At 48.7% G+C, this 20,785-nt stretch overlaps 1 protein-coding gene across 1 annotated transcript in view; it reads right to left on the reverse strand.

Moving 5' to 3' along the window:
• LOC149360625 (complement factor B-like) overlaps positions 1-20,384 on the reverse strand; it is a 205,803-nt gene extending 185,419 nt beyond the window's left edge. Inside the window, exons 1-2 of the mRNA XM_089572417.1 lie at positions 20,037-20,384; positions 11,957-12,007 (exon numbers count right to left, since the gene is read on the reverse strand). Of these exons, the coding sequence (XP_089428543.1) occupies positions 11,957-12,007; positions 20,037-20,073 (88 nt within the window). The 5' untranslated portion in view covers positions 20,074-20,384. The remainder of the gene's footprint in view (positions 1-11,956; positions 12,008-20,036) is intronic.
• Between the last annotated feature and the right edge of the window lie 401 nt (positions 20,385-20,785).

The following is a 20,785-nucleotide window of genomic DNA, read 5'->3' on the forward strand; positions in this document are numbered from 1 at the left end:
CTGAACTGAAATTCATTGATCTTACTAATTAATTCGGTCGGCGAAACAGATCGTGCGTCCAGGTGCATACTCAGAAAGTCGTGATCTCAGGCTCTCAGGCGGCACGTACAAATCAAATCAAGGGCCGCTCCGGTGAGCAGGCGACTCATATCCACAAAGATATAAAATTTGAAATAGCACTAATAATGCTGTTGGTTGGACGTCTTGGGGTACAGGAGAAAAACTTTCCTATGACTTCGACCGCGCATTACTACTAGGGGCACAATCTCACAATTTTAACTGCTATGTGCGCCCTGCACTTTTCTCGAATCGTATGGAACTACAAGCAAGAACTATTAGGATTTCCATAAATCAGGAAAGAACAGAGATAGCGTTGGAGAACCTTCGGAACGGGAGCAGGGCCAAAAGCAGTCCGAGATCAGCCAGTCCAGCCAGGAGTGTGCACTAAGCCATGGCCGTGCGGCTCGCGCGTATGCCAGTCTTCCTCTTTACAATGTCCCCCAGGCACTTGAGATGTCCTGGCGATTCAAGGGGCGAACGAGACAGCGGGGTCATAGTCGGTCTTGAAGCACTGAATGTGTGCACTCTTTCGGCCACGGTGTCGGAGAACGCGAGACGACCTGAGTGGCTTAAAAATATACTTGACAGGAGATTTTGGCTTCAAGTTGTGATAGGGACATTGATATTTAGTGAGATTGTTCGACGATAGGCCCGGAGTACGAGGAGGTATCGACAGCCAGACTAGACAGCCGAGGGATTTGGCGGAATGTTAGGCAGGCTGATCTTCATCGTGGATGTTTTTTTGGAGGGATTAGCTAGCTGTCCTGAGTGACCGCGCAATCTGGCGGCAATCTTCAGCGTGGCTGGAAGCTTTCGAAATAGTGGTGCAGTCAGATGTGTCAGGGTGGTAGCGGAGAACAGCATCGATGGCAACGGAGCGATGTTGGCCGTAAAGAAGGAAGAAAGGCGAAAATCCTGTTATAGACTGCGTATACCAGTGTTGTTCGCGAACGTAAGATAGGAGAGCATCAAGTCCCCATTTCGTATCGTTCGACGTACACATCCAGCATGTCGCCCAGAGTGCTGTTCAAACGCTCAAAGAGGCCGTTTGTTTGAGGGTGATGAGCAGTCAAAATCTTATTGATGATGTTGCACGCGCGGAGCAGATGTTTGGTGGCTTCAGATAGGAAGACGTGGCCCCTGTCACTGAGCCCATCACAATGGTCACCCTGTCTAAGGATGAACAGCCACAGAAGAAAGGATGACACATTCAGGGCTGTCGTAGCATGGAGAGCGGTGGTTTCAGTATACCTCGTGAGATGATCAACGGCAAGAATAGCCCATCGTTGGCGAGAACCGGTATACGGAAGGAGCCCGCATAAATCAATGCCAACGCGGTCGAAAGGGCGAGGCGCAAGATTACGGCTACAATTCACCAGCAGTACGGTTAGTGGGTGCCTTGCTGCTTGACAGTCGAGGCACGGACGTACGTACTTCAAAACGAAGTGTTATATGCCACGCCAGTAGTATCATAGGCGGACGTACGTGTACGCGTTGAAAACGCCGGCGTGACCGCATTGTAAGGCAGCGTGAAAACAAGAGTAGATATAGGACCGTAGGTGTTGAGGAAGGACGAGGAACGTTTTTCGTCCATCGCAATGATAATTACAGGTATAGACAGGTTATCTTGCATCTCCAAATGTGAAGCTTAACGTCGCAGGGCGCGCGATGATGTAACCGCTGATGGCTCGGAGAAGAAGCCGAGAAAGCCTCTAATCCAGGGATCATTGAGCTGTTCAGAAGGCATGTCATGGGGCCTCAATTTCGAACATGCTGGCATATTCGGCTGATAGCAAGAAACGACACAAGGCTTCTGCGTCCTGGTGCTTGCGGCCCAACCGGTAGACGACGTGGATGTCATATTCTTGGAGACGCAGCGCCTATCACACGAGGCGGCCGGAAGAATCTTTCAATTAACAATTCTAGCAGAAGGCGTGATGATCCGTAATGACCTCGAAAGAACGGCCATGCACGCAAGGGTGAAACTTGCCTAGGGCCCAAACAATGGCAAGGCACTCTTTTTCAGTGAGTGTAGTTAAACTCAGTCTTTGTATTTGTGCGGCTTGCACATGCAACTACATACTCGGCGAATCCACATGTGCGCTGAGCGAGCACAGCACTGAGACCAATACCACTGGCATCCGCGTGGACTTCAGTCGGGACCGCCGGGTTCCCGGCGTAAGATGGTTGGTGCAGTGAGGATAGGACGAAAGGAGTTGACAGCGTCGTGTCATGCGGGTGACAAGACCGAAAAATTAGCTTTGCTGCCGAGCAGCGCTGAAAGGGATAACAGTTGATGCAAAGTTGCGAATGAAACGCATAAAATAAGACCAGAGCCCTAGGAAGCTTCGGAGTTCCTTAGTGGTTGAAGATTAGGGAAACGCAGTTACTAAGTTGTCGTCTTCAAGCCGTGAAGATGACACCTGCATAGCGAGCAGTCACAGGAGAGAGGCACAATCATGGAAGTTTCACGCAGGAGTATCGGTACTGTCGGCGACCAGAACTTTTGCATAAACATAAGCATCGCATCGTTCAACTTCTGGCACGGGATTCTGCTCCGAAGAGAATGCTGCTTGAGCTGATCACAGTAGACGACCACGTCATACAGCGATAGGATGTCCCAGCCAAAGCTGATCACATGCGAACATTACCGAGGAACGATGAACGCGATGATATTTGAAGTGTCTTGTATAAATACTTCAGCAGTACAGGCTGCTAACGGCTTGATAAGGTACGCGCTTGCAGTTCGTATCGAGAGGCCAAAAAGGGGCATCTTTGAATCAAGTTCCTCAAAGAGCGTTATAGCGCTGCATCCATGAGAGACAGCGGGGCAGCGGCGTCGAAAAGTGCCGCCACAGAAGCAGCCTCTTCAAAATCAAAATCTTCATTGAAGTAAGCGGCAGACAAACCAGTCCTTTCAAATTTCAACGACTGCGTCGTTCAGGATTCAGGAACCGCGGCATGCAGTTTGCCTCTTTAGTTGCTGAGGAACGCCATCGCATAGGAGAGAGGGAGCGCCGACGTGGAGAAGGCGAACGCCATCCGGAGGATGTGGTGGTGGAAAACATTTATGTACAGGTATAATACAGGAGGTTATGCATGAGCTGACCCAGAGGGGGCCAGCCCTTACAAATACTAGGTGGAGGTCCCTAGATCGGGACCCCAGTGGCATCGGCCGCCGCCCAGGCTCGCGCGACCAAGGCCCGTTGGGCCTGCAGGTCAGAGCAGCCGAGCAGGGTCGCCTCCCAGTCCTCCCGGGTTGGGTTGGGGTGAGGGGGGATAGCAGGGTTGGAGGGGCAGGCCCACACCATGTGGTAGATGTCCGAAGACTTCTCCGCACAGTGCGGACAGCTGCCCGAGAAAGAAGGGTCGAAGTGTTTCAGAGCTGCCGGGCACAGCAAAGTATTAGTATACAGGCGGAGCAGAAGCCGCTCCTCCGCCTTTGACAGACCTTTACACGGGCGGGGATAAAGACCGTGGCCAGATTGATAGAGTAAAACGATGTCTTTGAAGGTGTAAGCTGGAATAAATTCGAGTTCCTGATCGTCAGGGTCGGAGGGGAATGTCCGGTGAGAGAGCGCGCGGGCGGCGGCGTCAGCTGCCTCATTTCCCTCAAGGCCCATGTGAGCGGGAGCCCAAACGATATGCCGGTGCGCGGGGTCACCGGTGTAGACGCTGTTTTGAAGAATGCGGTAGGCTAGATACGGTACCCAGCCCTGCTCGACGTTCCGACATGCCCCTCGCGAGTCGGAAATAATTGTTTTTGAATTGGAATCAGATGCAGCCAACGCAATGGCGACCTCCTCCGCGTGTGTTATGTCACGGGCACGGAAAGTAAGGCCGTTCACTGTTTTGGATTGGTGGACGACTGCGGCTGTGTACCATCCCCCATGGTGGGGGCCTGAGGCATCCACGTAGAATACGCCAGGTTTCGATCCATAGTGGCGGGCCAGGGCTTCCGCCCGCGCCAGGCGCCGGCCATTATGGTCCTCACGGTTCATGTTCGCGAGAAGAGGGCGCACGTGGAGGGCGCATCTCCACTGGGATGGAATACGTACGCGCTCTTCCATGAGAGTGGTATGTTGGATGTGTAGCCGGGCAAGGAGGCGGCGACCCGACGATGTCTTCGAGAGACGTGTGTATTGGTTAGTCAAGTGGGCTTCCCGGAGCTCCCGAAATGTGTTCACCATGCCTAGGCCCAGGAGGCGCTTGTTGGAGGTGGTCACGGGGAGGCCTAGAGCCCGCTTAATAATTTTGCGGAGGATGACTTCGAGTGAATCCTCGTCTTGCTTCCGCAGGTGGAGGTATGGAGTCGAATATAGGATTCGACTGGTTACAAATGCATGCGCCAGCCGCAAGGTGTCCTTACATCGTAACCCCCCGCGCTTGTTAGAAACCCGGCGGACCAAGCGGCCCACCTGGTCCCGCACCTGACGGAGTTTGGCCAATGTTGTTTCTGACCGTCTGTCTTGATGTATAAAGAGCCCCAGTACCCGGACTTCGATATTTTCAGGGATTGGACCTGTCTCAAGAGACAATGAAATTTTGGCTGTGCACTTTGGTGAGAGGCGTATGTGCACAAATTCAGACTTTTGGGTGAAGCATTGGAGGCCGCAGCGGCGAGCATAACGGTCCACTATGGTCGCCGCCTCCTGCAGGTTAGCCTCAATGTCTGCAAGGGAACCGTGCGTGGCCCACAGGGTGATGTCATCAGCATACAGCGCATGCTGCACACCGGCGACAGCATCCAGCTGGGCCGGTAGGCGCATCATAGCCAAATTGAATAAGAGAGGAGAGAGCACCGCGCCCTGGGGTGTACCCCTGGTTCCTAAGTGAAAAGGGCCATGTTCTTTATCCTGGATCCGAATGTAAGATTGTCTGTCGGCTAAAAATTGCCGAATGTATTGAAAGGCATTTCTGCCGCAGTTAGTTTGAGAGAGGTGGGTGAGAATGATCTCGTGGGTAACGTTGTCGAATGCACCCTTCAAATCCAAGGCGAGTACGACCTTGTCATTGTGAGGGCATTCCACGGGGTCGAGGACAGCCCGATTGAGTTGTAGCAGGATATCTTGTGCAGATCTGTGTGGGCGAAATCCGAACATGGTGTCTGCGAAAAGGTGTTTGGATTCCATGAACTCGGACAACCTGTCACGTACCATCGTCTCCATGAGTTTGCCCACACAGGAAGTCAGAGAGATGGGGCGGAGGTTGTCCGTGTTGATGGCCTTGCCAGCTTTAGGAATGAAGGTGACCAGGGCGGTCTTCCACTCGATGGGTAGTGGCACTTCCCCAAGCCAGATTGAGTTAATGTAATTCAATAAAGACATGTATGCTGGGTCGGGGAGGTTGGCTAACAATTTGACTGTAATTTTGTCCCGACCCGGAGCGGTGCCGCGTTTCATTTTTGCCAGGGCCGCCTTCAGGTCGTGGAGCTGGAACGGTTGATCCAGCTCAACGTTCTCAGAACCTGCATAAGAGTACGCCGGCCCGCGGGAGTCCTGGGTGGTGCACAAGTACTGGTCCCGGAGCTTGTGCGCCAATTGATTTGTGTTGCCCTGAAAGCTGTGTATTGCTCTTTGGAGGTGTTTTTGAGTTTCCGTGCGTGTTTGCGTTGGGTCAATTAGGGCGCGAAAGAGTCGCCACGTGTTCCGGCTGGACATTTGCCGCGCGGCCGCATTGCATCGGGACACCCAGTTGGAGTCGGCGAGTTGGGCCGCATACTCAGCCGCTCGTTGAGTGAGCTCGGCGATGCGAGCTTTAAGTTTCCGGTTGTGCTTTTGCCGGCGCCACCGACGGACGAGGCAATGCCGGGCCTCCCAGAGATGGAGCAGGTGGTTGTCCACATCCGAGACCGCCTCTGAGAGCTGAATTTGAGTTTCGGAGGAGCGAAGGCCAGAGACCAATTGTTGTGACCAAGACTGGTAGCCCTGCTCATGTATGGGTGTGACATTGTTATAATTCTGCCTGAACTTGGTCCAATCTGGGAGTCGGGCTTGTGTTGTTGGTCGCGCGAAAGGAAGGGTCCTAATCGTAGTATTCAGGAGGCAGTGGTCGCTGCCGAGGGTTTCCTCGGTGTTGACCCAGTCTGCATATTGAATGTTGCGGGTGAAGGTCAAGTCCGGACATGTATCCCTAGTCACGGAGTTGCCTATACGAGTTGGGTGGACTGGGTCAGTGTGAAGAGTGAGGCCCAGCGTTGACGCAAGCTCCGTCAATTTGCGTCCCCGCTTCTCTTCACGGCAGTAACCCCACATCCGAGCGGGAGCGTTGAAATCGCCCACAATCAGGAGGGGGTCTCGACCCGCAACTCTCAGTGCGCGGCTAAAGAGGTCCGCAAATGATACATTCGGCAATTTCGGATTGCAGTATACATTGAGTATGTGTAGTGGTGGGTCCTGTTTGCGGAGTGGGAGGAGGGTCACCATTACATAGGAGTATTCAAGTTGAATGTCTAAGTCGACCTGGTTGGCTGTATAATTTCTATGGACTAATAGACAAGACGAGGGGTCCTGCTGGAACGTCGTATAATTTGTTAGTACGGCGCCTTTCCCTGGCTCTTGGAGGGCAACTACGGCAGGCAAATGCTGAAAGGTTGAAAGGAAAAGTCGGAGGTCGGCCCGCTTGGAACGGGACCGGAGCCCCCGACAGTTCCATTGAGTAATCGTAATGGGGGAAGCCGATTTGGAAAGAGGGGAGCGCCTACACCGGTGGTGTCCCGCCATGCTCAGATTTAGAGGTGAGAGGTGGAAGTGAGGTTGCCCCCGAGCCAGATACCAGGGGCTGAAGCTCAGCAACTGGAAGGGGGCAGCTATCTTCGTCATCGTCAAGGTCATTTACTCGGCGGGACAATCTGGAGGGCCGACCAGATACGTCCTTAAGAGGACCGGTTCTTCGAGAAAGGCGGGTGTTAGTCGCGACGTGTTGAGCGATCATAGAGGGGATGGCCTCCATGACTCTAGCGATGAGGCGTTCCATCGCAGTTTCCAACAGGGTGTCAAATTTGGCATTAAGACGGGCTTCGAGTTCGGCAAGGGAAGGTTCCAGAGCCGGCGCCACCGCCGTCTCGCTCTCCATAGCGTCCGTGTCGGGGGTACTAGGGGGAGGGGGAGTTGTTTTAGCTTCTAAGGCTTCAATTTTGGCAAGTAGCATCTCGTTTTGTGCCCGGAGAGAAGCTACAAGGTTGTGGAGCTCAGCGTCAGCCGCCGAGTGAGGGGGAGGGGAGAGGGGGTGCGAGGAGGAGGCAACCCTGCCATTTTTGACAGCGTTGGCCCAGGAACCGGCCACGCCACTCTTGTCTTGGGAGCGGGCTTGCTTCTCCTGGCCGCCGTGTGGGGGCGGGGGTGGCACTTGACAGCCCTTGACGTCCTTTCCGCTGGTAGGCGTCTGTCGTTTTGAAGCGTCGCTGCCGACGCTACCAGGGTGATGTGGCTGCCTGCCCGTCACGCTGGATTTCCCGCCCTTAGGGGCGGCTGGCTTGGTATGCCGATATTTAGCACTGCAGTCCCGCGAGTTTGTGGCATGGCCACCACCACAAACCGCACATTTTGGCATACATTGGTGAGGGGCCCGCACCCCCTCTTTTATGGGTGCCTGCTGTCCACACAGGCCACACTTGTCTTGTGTTGGGTTGGGACAAGAGTCCGCCCGATGGCCGACAGTTCCACACAAACTGCAGGCCGGAATAGTGCGCAAATATTGGTGCACTGTGACAATCTCAGAATTGTAGTGTACGTATCGAGGCCTCACCGTGCCGGCAAAAGTGAGCCGAGCCTTGTTTGAGGAGCCGAATTTTCGGATATCGAGTAAAGTGCCGCTCCTCCACTGCACGCAAGGTTGGAGAGACTCAGACGTCTCTTCGTTGGCCACCGTAATGACCCCATAGCAGACGTCCGCTTCGTGTTCTTTGAGATGGCCGGCGAGAGGCACATCTCCTTTGGTCGATTTGATAGAAAAGTCGCCTAGCAGACGGTCTGCGACGTGAGCGTTCCGGGTGCTGGCGAGGATCAAATTTTGTTCCTTGCTTAAAAGGAGGCTCAACTCGGCTGCCTGAGGCGCCCCGAGGAAAGCGCCGAACGCGGCACCGAGCTCGCCGTGTTGAAAGGCGTCCCGGATGGCGAACGATTTCCGGGGCTTGATCACGATGACAAAGTCGTCCTTTTGAAACTTTGGTAAAGGCTTGGGCCTCCACTTGGTAACTGGGTTGCGGCCCTTACGGCCGGAGTCCTTCGCCGCTTGCGAGGCGGGAGCTTGGCGGGTAGCATTTTCGGCGGTTGCCGAGGCGTCCGCCGCTATTTTGGCCTCTCGTCTGGAGCGACGCTCAAGTAGACGGAGGAGAGATTCATTGCGGATCGGGTCCGCGGGTGCCGATTTGGGTTCCGCAGTGACGGGAACGGTCGACCAAGACATGGCGTCCGGGTCATAACCGCGTTGAACGGGCGTTTCCGTCATCTTGCAGAAAGCAGGAGCTCCCTCGCAGCCGAACGCCGGCGCAGCCGTTAGGCTTATCGTCGGCACCGGAGGCGGGAAGGAAAACCCGCTTTAAAATTTGAAAAACTGGGCCCACCTGAATGAAATTGGTGTCCACGGATGCCGATCAGCTTGCCGAATCCAAAGTGAGCAAAATTGATGAGGTCCGACGACTTGACTCGTGGCTCCTGTCAAAAAATGACGGAGCCGAAGCGCCACACGTCTGACAGACGCGATACGCTGCCGCGTTCCCTCATCCGGAGGAGGCGGTGCGCTCAGGAGACAAAACGGCTTAGGAACAGCTTAAGCAGGAAGTGAGTACTCATGCTCTGGCTGGTAACCGGAAGCTTCAGAAGGCGGTCGTGAGTCATTGGTGCGTTGACAGCAGAGCCACGCCGCATGACCTGGCGAGCCGCAGAAGTAGCAGATCGGGCATTTATCAGGCTGCGCCAGGAGTTCCCAGTGGAGGAGGCCGTCAAATACTGTCAGGCGTGCTCCAGCTGTTTTCCAGTTGAGCAGGTGGTCGAATAAAAGCTGCGGGCTCAAGAACGGAACGAGAACGCGGAGCATAGGTCGAGGTCTCGAAACAACCCCTCTATGGTAGCAGCGCATTAAGGACGAGGCACAAGAACAAGAAGTACGACTGGACTAAGCGCTGAACTGTCAACTTTTATTTTTGAAAGACAAGGCGGGCCAGTATTTAAGAAATTCCCTATCAAGCAACTTGATCACGGAAAAATCAAATCAAAAACCAAACCAAAGATGACAGAAATTGGTTTTTGATGTGCCCTTTTGTGCGAGGACTAGTTTATCGTAAGTTTATGTGAAAAAAAGTACCTGTCTGCATGACACTAGACACAAGTTATGAAATGGAATATTATGTCCAACATTCCCGGACAAAAATTTTCAAAATTGCAAAACTCTAAGATATGTGTATGGAAACATTGAAGGTAAGGGTCAATTCTTGTGATAGGTAGCAAATTCGTTTTTTTAAGTGTTTTTGGAACGATAGCATAAAAGAGTTTACATTGCAACAAAGAGCCAATGGGAAATGCTTTTGGTGATAGCGAAAACGTTAATAGAAAAAAAATGGAAGACTGCCGTCGGGTGATCTCCAGATATATTGATTCTTATGGTAAAATATTTCATAATATGAAAAAGTACGTTAATAAACGGCTTCCTGGTCAAAATGCTTTTGTCCAGATTTGTTGAGTATGTCACTCCAGGGTGCTCCAGGAGTCTGCCACGTCGGCTGCAAAGAACTGAGGGGGGCGGTACAACACGCTCAGAACTGACATTCTTTGCCTATTTAAAACATAGATTTGTCGAACGTGCTAGTTCTTCCCTCGTTATTTACATTTCCTGAGACCTACTACAATATGTCTGTGTTTTTATACTCGCCTTCGAGAGCTAGCTGTGCCCTTAAAATGTCCCGCCACGAATGCTCAATAACTACGGTGTTCGCCTTCTGAACACAGCGCGAAATAGAAACGAAACCGCAGTGGTCTGGATGCGATGCCGGCTGTCGCGTTTCGGCAGAGGGGAAATGGGAACACGCTCGAGTGCTGTGTGATGTCAGTGCATATTAAAGAGCCCCGTAAGGCTGACACCAAACCGGAGCCCTCCGGTACGGAGGCTCTCATAGCCAACGTGCACCTCTGGGACGTTCGACGCAAGTGTCATCACTTGTGAATCAAAAGAAAATTAAAGTATTTTCTGCGCTGTGGGGTGGGTAAAGCACTTCGCGATAGACAGTGAGCACAGATAGTGACTTTGGAGCGAAACGGGATGCAACCACCACGACAGTGTTACGCCTTGAAATTTTTTTTGGCTTCACTAGCACTGCCAGGCCTGGCAGTGCTAGTCATCGACTAGCGCTTCGCGATAAAGGAGTCTGATCAGCAGACAGAGTGTGTTGCGAGAGGGACTACACTAGTAAAGGAATATATTTATCTTGACGGATACTGATCTGAGAACTTGATTCTGAGAGATAAATAGCTAAGGGTATGAGAATTTAATGGAGTACATATATCAGGTGCTCGCAGGTCTTGAATAGCAGCTAACCGGTATTTCTTAGAAGGAATGTATGTGTTTTTTGCATCTTTCCGGTACTCAGGTGTTCGGCAGAAATTTGGAGGATACAGAAAAGGCATGAAAATAAACTAAGGACAGCGCACTGTTCAAAGGACAATCATAGGAGTAAGCTCAGAGGTAAGAAAAACTTATACCGGCCAACGGAACAAACTCCAGTTAACTAAAGCTTCGCTGAATGAAGAGCAAATGGATAAGTGCTGTGCTTGTGATGCTGAAAGCAGCCACTACCCGATTTTTCTTTTTGGCAACGGAATCCTGAAGCTTAGCTGAAGCAAAGAAGAGCATACAGATAAGTGCTGTGCTTGTGATGCTGAAAGCAGCTACTACCCGATGTTCCTTTTTGGCAACGGAATCCTGAAGCTTAGCTGAAGCAAAGAAGAGCATATAGATAAGTGCTGTGCTTGTGATGCTGAAAGCAGCTACTACCCGATGTTCCTTTTTGGCAACAGAATCCTGAAGCTTAGCTGAAGCAAAGAAGAGCATATAGATAAGTGCTGTGCTTGTGATGCTGAAAGCACCTACTACCCTATGTTCCTTTTTGGCAACGGCATCCTGAAGCTTAGCTGAAGCAAAGAAGAGCATATAGATAAGTGCTGTGCTTGTGATGCTGAAAGCAGCTACTACCCGATGTTCCTTTTTGGCAACGGAATCCTGAAGCTTAGCTAAAGTAAAGAAGAACATATATATAAGTGCTGTGCTTGTGATGCCGAAAGCAGCTACTACCCGATGTTCCTTTTTGGCAACGGCATCCTGAAGCTTAGCTGAAGTAAAGAAGAGCATATAGATAAGTGCTGTGCTTATGATGCTGAAAGCAGCTACTACCCGATGTTCCTTTTCGGCAACGGAATCCTGAAGCTTAGCTGAAGTAAAGAAAAGCATATAGATAAGTGCTGTGCTTGTGATGCTGAAAGCAGCTACTATCCGATGTTCATTTTTGGCAACGGAATCCTGAATTTTAGTTGAAGTAAAGAACAGAAAATGGAGAAGGGCTGTGTTTTGTGATGCTGAAAGCAGCTGCTACCTGATGTTCATTTTTGGCAACGGAGTGGATTCCAAAAGAGGGCAGTGGAGAGTCAGGCTCGTAGGCTGAGGTCATGTCAACAAGTTTCCGAGAGTAGGGCAACTGCAAATAGCTGAGGACAGGGCAGATTAGCGATCAGCGGGAGGCCCCTCCCGCTGATCGCTAATCTGCCCTGTCCTCAGCTATTTGCAGTGGCCCTACTCTATGTATTTAGGCTGATGGCGATGATTCTGCTTTAGTTCTTGAAAAACACCCTGAACAAACTGCGTGCAGCGCGCACCGAAAAATAAAAAGAAAGAATGGGACGCTTCTCACGTGTGCAGCATGGCCGGGCGAACAGCAACAGGGCCACTGTAATGCTGGCGACTGGAAAGCAAAAAAGAAACATTTGGTCATGCTTATGGCAATGCACAGTCAAAGATTGCAAAAAACGCCACATATAGATCTGTAAGCTGAAGATGGCTCAAATTCACACGCACGTTAGCTCTATCAGGTGATCTGCGTAATTAAGACTAAGAAAAAATGCATTGCCGGCGACATGGAACACGCAGCCCTCAAGAAAGCCAACGCTTTCATTTCCCAACGCAAAAGACGAACGGCCAATTCTTAAGAGGCAAGCGTGAAATTTCGTTGCATCGGCTGAAATGGATTAAAATACAACATTAAAACTGAAATGGACACTGACAGTTTATTATTATTATATGTATGTGGCGCAGGCAGCGGCTTAATATTTTTCAATGTTTTTGGTTTGCCCAACTGAATATATATATATATATATATATATATATATAAGAGAAGCCAAGGAACACAGGGGATTTTTTGTATTTATTTGTTTTGTGGTATCGATCAATAGAGTATATTACTGAATATGTTGTAGCTTAAAGATAATTGAATAGAAATGCAGAAGGAAAACCAACCACATGCCACCGTTGGGAACCAAACCCACGACCTCCGAATTACGCGTCCGGTGCTCTACCAACTGAGCTACGGCGGCGGCTGTCAGATCTGCTTTCGGGGGTATGTATGTTTACAAGTGACCTAACCTTTAAAGTGTTCATCATCATCAGTGTTCATCATATATAAGTATGCCAGGTGTCCCAGCTAAATGCAACCAAGCTTTTAAAAAACACGGGGTGTTCTAGCCGTCTGTAACCAAATAAGGGTTGTTTAGAGTCGCGTGACCTGGTCTGCAGTGTTTTTTCGTTCTTCAAGGTTGACTAATTAGTTAAGCTTAATTAACTATATTTTTATTTATCTACTTGAACAAAGTGTCAATGGAAAGGTTGTAGATCGCTTTGAGAAACAGCTTACTGAGACATTTGCAGCAAACTAACATTTTCGTAAAGTAGTTTTTTTACCAGCCTTTAACCATAACCCGCACAATAAGATAACGCTTCCACATGACATCTGTGCCATTTCAACGTCCCAAGACGCGCCTTAAAGAATAAAATCCGTTTTTTTCTGAGGTCCTCTCCTCGTTGAGACTTTGGGTGCACATTCAGGCAGAGAAGTGAGCGAGCAGCTGGTCACGTGACAACTTTCTTTTAAGGCCAATAATTGAAGCTACGTAAATCATAACTTGACGGAAACAGCACTACTAGCGGTTTTTCGAGGTGATCTAAAACGTTTTCATTCACATTTTCTTCCTGAAGTGAATAATTAAAAAAGTTAGCTAATTAAACTTAACTAATTAATGAACTTTGAAGAGCGAAAAAATACTCAAGATTAGGCCACGCGACTATGAACAACCCAGAGTTGGTTTCACTGGACTAGGACACTTCGCCTTTTTTAAAAGTTTGGTTACATTTAGCTGGGACACCCGGTATATATATATATATATATATTAGGGGTGTGCGAATATCAAATTCTTCGAATACGAATCGAATACGAATACTTGGCTCCGAATATCGAATCGAATATCGAATAATCAAGGACAAACGCATTTAACCACTACAAAACATTTATTTGAGCCCCCAAGAACATCACAGTTCAACTAACGATGATTAAATGAACACAAAAGGTGTGTGTGGCTGCACAAAAAGTATCAGTTCCGAACATTATTCTTAGAAGAATGGAAATATCAGAGAAGGTGGCTGGTACACAGCATTGATTAAGGCTAGCTTGCCATCAGCATGAACGCGCGTTGCTGGGATGAACATAAAAGGTTGTCGTGAAGGAAAACCCTCTGCTCCACATGGTCAGGCAGAAGTTGTTCGCTTCTAGCTGAAACGACTCCTCCAGCCACAGAAAATGCCCTCTCACTTGGCACTGAACTTGCACGTATTGCGAGGTATTTCGTGCGCAGCTCTGACTACACCAGCTTCGCAGGTATAGCCCCAAAGAAGCTCACCAGCGCAGTCAACTACGGAATGGCCCTTGGAGGTCCATGCGCATTGCTCTGGGCGCCGCCTTGTTGTTATATCTTTGTCGATAGGGCTTGCGGACCGAAATGAACGCGGGTGCTCACAATGAATATTCGGCTAGATACGATATTCGCGTCGGGTCGAATATTCGAGACAACACGAATACTTGGATTTCGAATCGAATACGAATACTAAAAATATAATATTCGAATTATATTCGAAAATTTCGAATATTCGCACACCCCTAATATATATATGTTTATTTTGCAACGATTGAATCTGGTGAGGAGGCCATGTAAGCATATTTAAGAAAGCCCTGAGAGTCCCTGCCCATCCAGCACACGGAAAAGCGTAACAGCATGCGCCATAGGGCGTTCACTTCTACTTTAGCGGCAACTCGATGAAGGGATGTTCCTCGAGACGCAACGTACCATAGCGACGTCCGTCGCCTATAGTTGCCGATGCTACGCTCGCTTGACGCAGCGAGACTTGTCTGAGAAGTGGCCCGCCTCAACAGTGTTCACTCACCTTGTGTTATCAGAAGAACATAGCTGAGAGTACAGTTTTGAAGACTTTAAGAAGCATGAACCACACAAGGCGCAATGATGGATGTTCTTCTTGGGTGACATTTTTTGGATGTATTTAGATGTGTGAACCCGAGGCACACTGTATAGCGCTGCCTAATTATATTTTGAGGTGGTGAGACTTGTAATCGGCTACAGAGACGTTGCCTACAACACCTTTATCTGTTTCGCAGCACCTACCAAGCCCTCAGTCAAATTTTGTTTTTCGCCAAAAGGGATAAATGGCGCCTACCCACTGCGCGGAGTTGACAAAGACGCAGGTGATGAAAAAACGTTTTAAGAAAAAGCAAGATTGCGAGATCAAAATTAAGGACGGATTGGCTTCTGCAAAGTGGGGAACTCACCATAGGAAAAGGGCTTATACAGTTTGACGGATGGTGGATGATGAATCAAGCGTCGGCATCTTCTTCGCGACAGCAATGATAGAAAAAGTCACTTCAGTCGCGAAATGGCCAGGAATACGTAATCCGCATTGCGGGTTAGTCTCATGATCTACTTCGGGGCGATGGATGAAATTTTCTGCAAACACAGAGCCTGAGCTACGCATTAAGCGAAATAATTTCAGCGCCCCTCAGCTGATCGCACACAGCCAACGGGTGTCTTGTATTCTTGAATTATCGCCTCATGCATTTAGCGCTTTATGCACATATAAACTTAAATATATATCGCAAAACGCAAAGGAAACGAGGAGAGCAAAAAATTAGATGCAAGATTACAGCACATCATGATGCAAGCTTAACACAATTTCTTGAATGAAATTGGGTATAGAGGAATGTTTAGTGTCTTAAAACGGCTTTAGAATTGAAAGGAATTAATATTTCAGCATCTTGGTCCTTATATTGTTCTGAATTTCGACGCCCCAGTGTTCCAGTCAGCGCCGGTTGGAAATTACTGTTCTTTGTACCGAAAGCTACATTGGCCACGAACTAGCGATTTCGCTGTGGCGGTGCTCCGAGGAGGCACAGAGACCGACCATGAGCTGTTGCCTAGCAACCGTGCTGCTGGCGGACGCTGCGCGCTCACCGCGCAGTCTGGCATGCCGTCAGACCGCACGCCTTGCCGCGGAGCCGCCGCCGCCGCCGTTTGGTATGACGTCACACCGCTTGCCTCATAGTGGCGCTCGCCTCCGCTCGCTTCGCAAGCTATGTCGCATGCCTGATAGCATGTCGGAGGATTGAAAAGGAGAGCTCGCGTGCGCTGGAATCAAGGTTAACCAAGGCTAACCCAGCTACGCCTTAGCTTTCGCTACCTATATCCTGGCATAGCCGAGCTAAGTCACTGCCATTTTTTTTAATCGGTCATTTTAATTAACGCACCAAGATATTTTATTTAATATATAATAGCATAGGTTGCGATTTCATATTTATGTAGCCTGATGTGTCGTGGAAGCCAGTATATATTTCTTGTGTGAAGTTCTCAACTTTAACTGCTGTTCATGGGTGCCCTAAAGAAAAAAGCATTCATCACAGCTCGACATTTCGAGGGAGCGATTTCGGTTTGCGATGACGTCATATGAACGTAATCAGTAGAATGCGCTACGAGCATAATACCTGCTGTCCTCATACTCATGAATGCAGTTACGCGAAAAATTAAATTACCGAAAAAAGAAAGTGATTCGACGTTGTGCACACCACGCAAGTAACAAACCCGAACAGCAATAAAATATTATTTATGGGGAACCTTAATCGTTGTTTAAGTATGTGAAAAAATTTAGACCGAGTTTTTGTTAAATAAAAAAAGAGCGAGTGATGCGATCGAATCGCTTTAGGTCCACCAACGTGGGTTTACTCGCTCCCGTAAACAACCTTGGATTTGCTGGTCGCAGGTTCGATTCCCGTTTGGCGGCTGACTCATGGTACCAGCAGCAGTTTATGCTACTTCTCATGTAGATACGCACGGACAGGGCCCGTAGATGTGCTGTAATTTGGGGAATCACAGTTTTTGACCTGGAACAACATCACTGAGGAAGCTGGTGCGGCATTCAAGGAGTTCATAAATAGGCAGCAACGGCGGCAACGGCCAAGATCGCGGTCGGAGACATTTCACGACATTCAGATGCATCATATCCCAATTTTATTTCATTCATTGAAGTTGATGGAGTAGGAGATATTAGGATTGACTATTACGTGTTACCACTTGGTATTTTCCAGCGTTTATGACGCCCCGACGCTTCGACGAATCGCGGGCTTCGTTACGTCACATTTTGGGCGACGCCTGGTTATGCTTTCCAGGAGCCACCAAATCTTTTCGCTATAATAACTTCATCAGCAGTGAGAAAATATGTCTAAAGAAGAATAAAGGAGAATCACATTCCAAGGTCACTGTTTTGTAAATTATTATTTACTGGATACGGTAGGTGGCATTGAAAAACACCCATTTATGAGCATTGTTAAACTCACCGAAAGCACAGAAATAATTGCTAGGCGCAGCATACCTTTTAAAAAAGCCTCAAGTCCGGTTTGTAGTCGGCTGTACACATAGTGCCTCAAAAGGCTACTTTAGGAAATAGAAGAAAGTTTTGTTTGGGCTCCGCCAGCATAGTCATAGATTTATTAACCTAGTCTGCGCTTTTGACTATCCAATCTCTGCGCCTTGGTGGTTCTAGTTGTTTTTCGCCGCATATCTCAGTTCATGTCACCGACGGCCGATTACAGGAAGGGCTGGAGTGGCTGTCAGACTCAAAATCAGACAAAATGACTGCAGCCTGCTTTCTTATAGAGGCGACAAAAACGAGCACATCCGTGATACGGGAAACCTTCACACGAGAGGAGACAATACTGGAGCATTTCGTCTATTCGTGCACTCTGTACGTCTGTTTAATCTAACAATATCGAAAATCCCGTTTTAATAATGTTAATGTCTCAATTTACACCTTTCTGCGCCAGCAAGGCATAAAATGCCGTGTGACGACGTCCCAGTACTGCCATGTCATTGCTAGCACGAGACTGATCGCGTACTTAAGATTTCTGCTTTTAATTCGGGAATGACGAGCAGTGGCTTAATTTGGCGAAAGAAATGAACGGATTGATTGCAAGTTTTATTATGTTCTCTCTGTTAATGCAGTTATCAGCCCTGGGGAGATATGCAGAGCTGTTGCCGGCAGCCCGTTAAATAGAACAATTAATGTAGCTGAGATCGGTATATTTCCGTAAGCATACTGATGCACAATATATAAGAGAACGTGGTCTGAAGCACAGAATGTTTCCTTCGCATTAATATGTGTGTTTTAGGCTTTATGGCATTCTGCGTCCCAAAGTGACGCAGGTGGCCACAGCGGTGGCTGAGTGGTTATGGCGCTCGGCTCCTGACCCTCAAGAGGGGGGTCGATACCGGCCGGGGAGCCAGAATTTCGATGGAGGCGAAATTCTGAACTCCGTGTACTGTGCGATGTCAGGTTAAAGAACCCCAGGTGGTCGAAATTTCAGAAACCCTCCACTATGACGTCCCTCACAGTGTGAGTTGCTTTGGCACGTTAAACCCCCTAAACCATAAATCATAAACCAAAGCGACTCAGCCTACGAGGGACACCGTAGTGGAAGGCTCCCGACGAATTCAAGCACCTGGGCGTCTCTATCGTGCACTGACATTTCACAGTATACGGATTTCTAGCATTTCTTCACCTAAGTAATGAGACCGCTGCAGCAGGTATTGAACCCGCACCTAAACAGCTTGTTGCGCAGCAGAATAAATACATTACCTTTTGTTGGAGCTGAATGTTTTAGAGATGCTACAGCTTGTCTTTTCTAAGGTGTGTCCGCTAGTTAAGTCCAAGAAGTTGCTGTCAATGTTGATTACAGACTATGCTTCTGCGAGCAGTAAGTCTGCACACAGCTTAATATTTTGCAACATGCGTTACGACAATAGACACAAGCCTTTATTTTAGGTAACGAAACTGAAAATAGAAGATTACTTACAAATTTTCATCTACACACTTGAAGCTTTATAGTACCTCAGAAATGGCAAAGAAGACAAGCTTATTCATACGTGGCGGAACCTAAAATGTATTTTGTCATTCCCAAAAACACACAGAAAGTAAGTAACACACGTTCGTAATTGACTGATACACTTATTTCTGAGGATATATCCAGCCAGTGCTTGCGCTTCACTTTTTCAAAAGCACTCCATTATGTATAGAATAAAAAAGGCGATGGTTGCGCTAGTCTCGAAATATTTGCTAAATGATTATCGCAAAGCTGTCTACCATAGTAGCTGTAAACGAAAATCGACCCTTCGCGCTCCTACTTGATGCATAGTACTCCCGTACGCCTTGAAGCTTGCGAGAGAGAGAGAGAGAGAGACTCTTTAATGAAAAACAGAGAATTTCGCCGGCGTTTCAATATCGCTGGCATGCTACTCTGCGTAGGGAGGGGAATTTGGGAGATAAAAACTGAAGGAGAGTCGTGGCCTGGGAGCGGGACCGATAATAACACGGCACACATTTCAAGTGCGCTCACAGTTCACATTTCAAGTACCATGCTATGCAGGTGCTATTGCACCATGCGCACGAAATCACCTTTATCCAGCCCGAATATAATGTCCTTAAAATAAATGCCGCGGCTTTAACTCCGAAAGTATGCGGTCTCGGGGTGTTGTCTCTTGAATAGAACACAAGCATTAAAACAGTCTCTATGGCCACTGTAATACTGCTTGCGGTTGCAACATGCTTACCTTCATCAAGCGTCGATTGGTTGCTTGTGTGCGAGGCAAAAGGAATCTTTGTTTTTCAACCTTTGTCACGCACGTCTGCTTATCGAAGCATGCACCTCAAATACTGCGATGCGTAACCCACACCTCGTGAACATTTATTTCGATAGCCGGCAAACGACAACAGCTTTCAAAGGTGTGAAAGCTTGCCTAGGCACAGCTCATTACTAGGCTGCTCGATCTTCCGGTCACGCAAACAACCCAGGTTTCAAAGCTACGCATCTCTCTAAAAACTCCGTTGCTGGCAGAAATGGTGCCGCGAACAGCGGTAGCATTTATTACACCGTGCTGTACATCGTGAGAAAATGCTTCGAAACTACTCGCAGCTGCAGTTGTTAAATTATGTCGGTTGTTGCAGGAAGCACTTTTCGGGACATAGCTTTCAGTTTTCATCCAGTTAACGAAGTCCACTGAATAAGGGCGCCTACATGTGTATATAAATGTACTCTGTGTATAACTACTATTAATATCTACGCAATGCTTCATTTTTGGCGAGCCGTCATAAAAACATCTGTCGCATCAAGACCAATCAGAGCGCGCGTCGGTCGATTCAGAACACCATTTTTTTCTTGCGTGTTTCTGCGCGGGACCAGCAGAATTCAAAGCTGGGTAGCAAAATATCCACAAGAACAGAAACAAGTTACAGCGGTTTCTAACCATGCCGTACAATAGAGGGAACGTGCCTAAAGCTTGAAGCATGGCAAAACCAGTTTTTACAAGGCAGAAAAATACACGATTACTTACGCCCAAGCGTGGCCGTCTTGCCTCTTGTTGCCTTCATCGCAACTCGACTGACTGACCGCAGACGTGCGGATCTTCCCGGCAGCTCGACGCCGCCGTTGGCTGTACGTTATTATCGGGACTCGGAGCCTGAGTGGGGCTCTCCGCTTCCGGCGGATAGGGGTTTTTAAATTACAGAAGTTGGAGCTCCAGCGAGATACAGAGAAGGGATTGCCCGTTGGGCGGGTAACAAGGAAGCTGATCTGAAGTGTTTCCTCTTCACAGCAAAGCTCTCGCCGAAGAAGTTAAGAGATTTTTCGCGACGCAGTACCGCGCGCTTTGCGCAGTCGGTTGCTAGGAGGAAGGTCATCTGATTAGGCGCTGTTGCCGAAATGAGGATGTGACCGTCTAAATGCGAAGCCACTCAGCACGTTCCAGAATACTTGGGTTTATGCGACACCGCAGCAGCTCATCTTTTTTCTCAAAATGTGTGGCCTAGCATGCTGAATAGAGGTAACGAGATTGTGGATAACGGTTTAATCGAAGCGCACTCTAAACGCCCCACAGATCATTTCATTCACACAAAAACTTATCCAGTTCTCTGACTCGCTGTCAGCGATAAATTGCAATATTGGGCATCTGTAAAACTTCGAAACAGCCTCAACCATGCATGATCATTTTAGTTTTACCGGTATATAAACTTTAGTAATGCTGTGCCGTACCACATCGGGACCAGACCAATGCTCCTCTAATAAAGAAAGAGAGGCAAGCTG

The sequence above is a fragment of the Amblyomma mixtum genome, chromosome 2 (genome assembly GCF_055824585.1).
Source record: "Amblyomma mixtum isolate Tamu chromosome 2, ASM5582458v1, whole genome shotgun sequence".
Lineage (NCBI taxonomy): Eukaryota > Metazoa > Arthropoda > Arachnida > Ixodida > Ixodidae > Amblyomma > Amblyomma mixtum.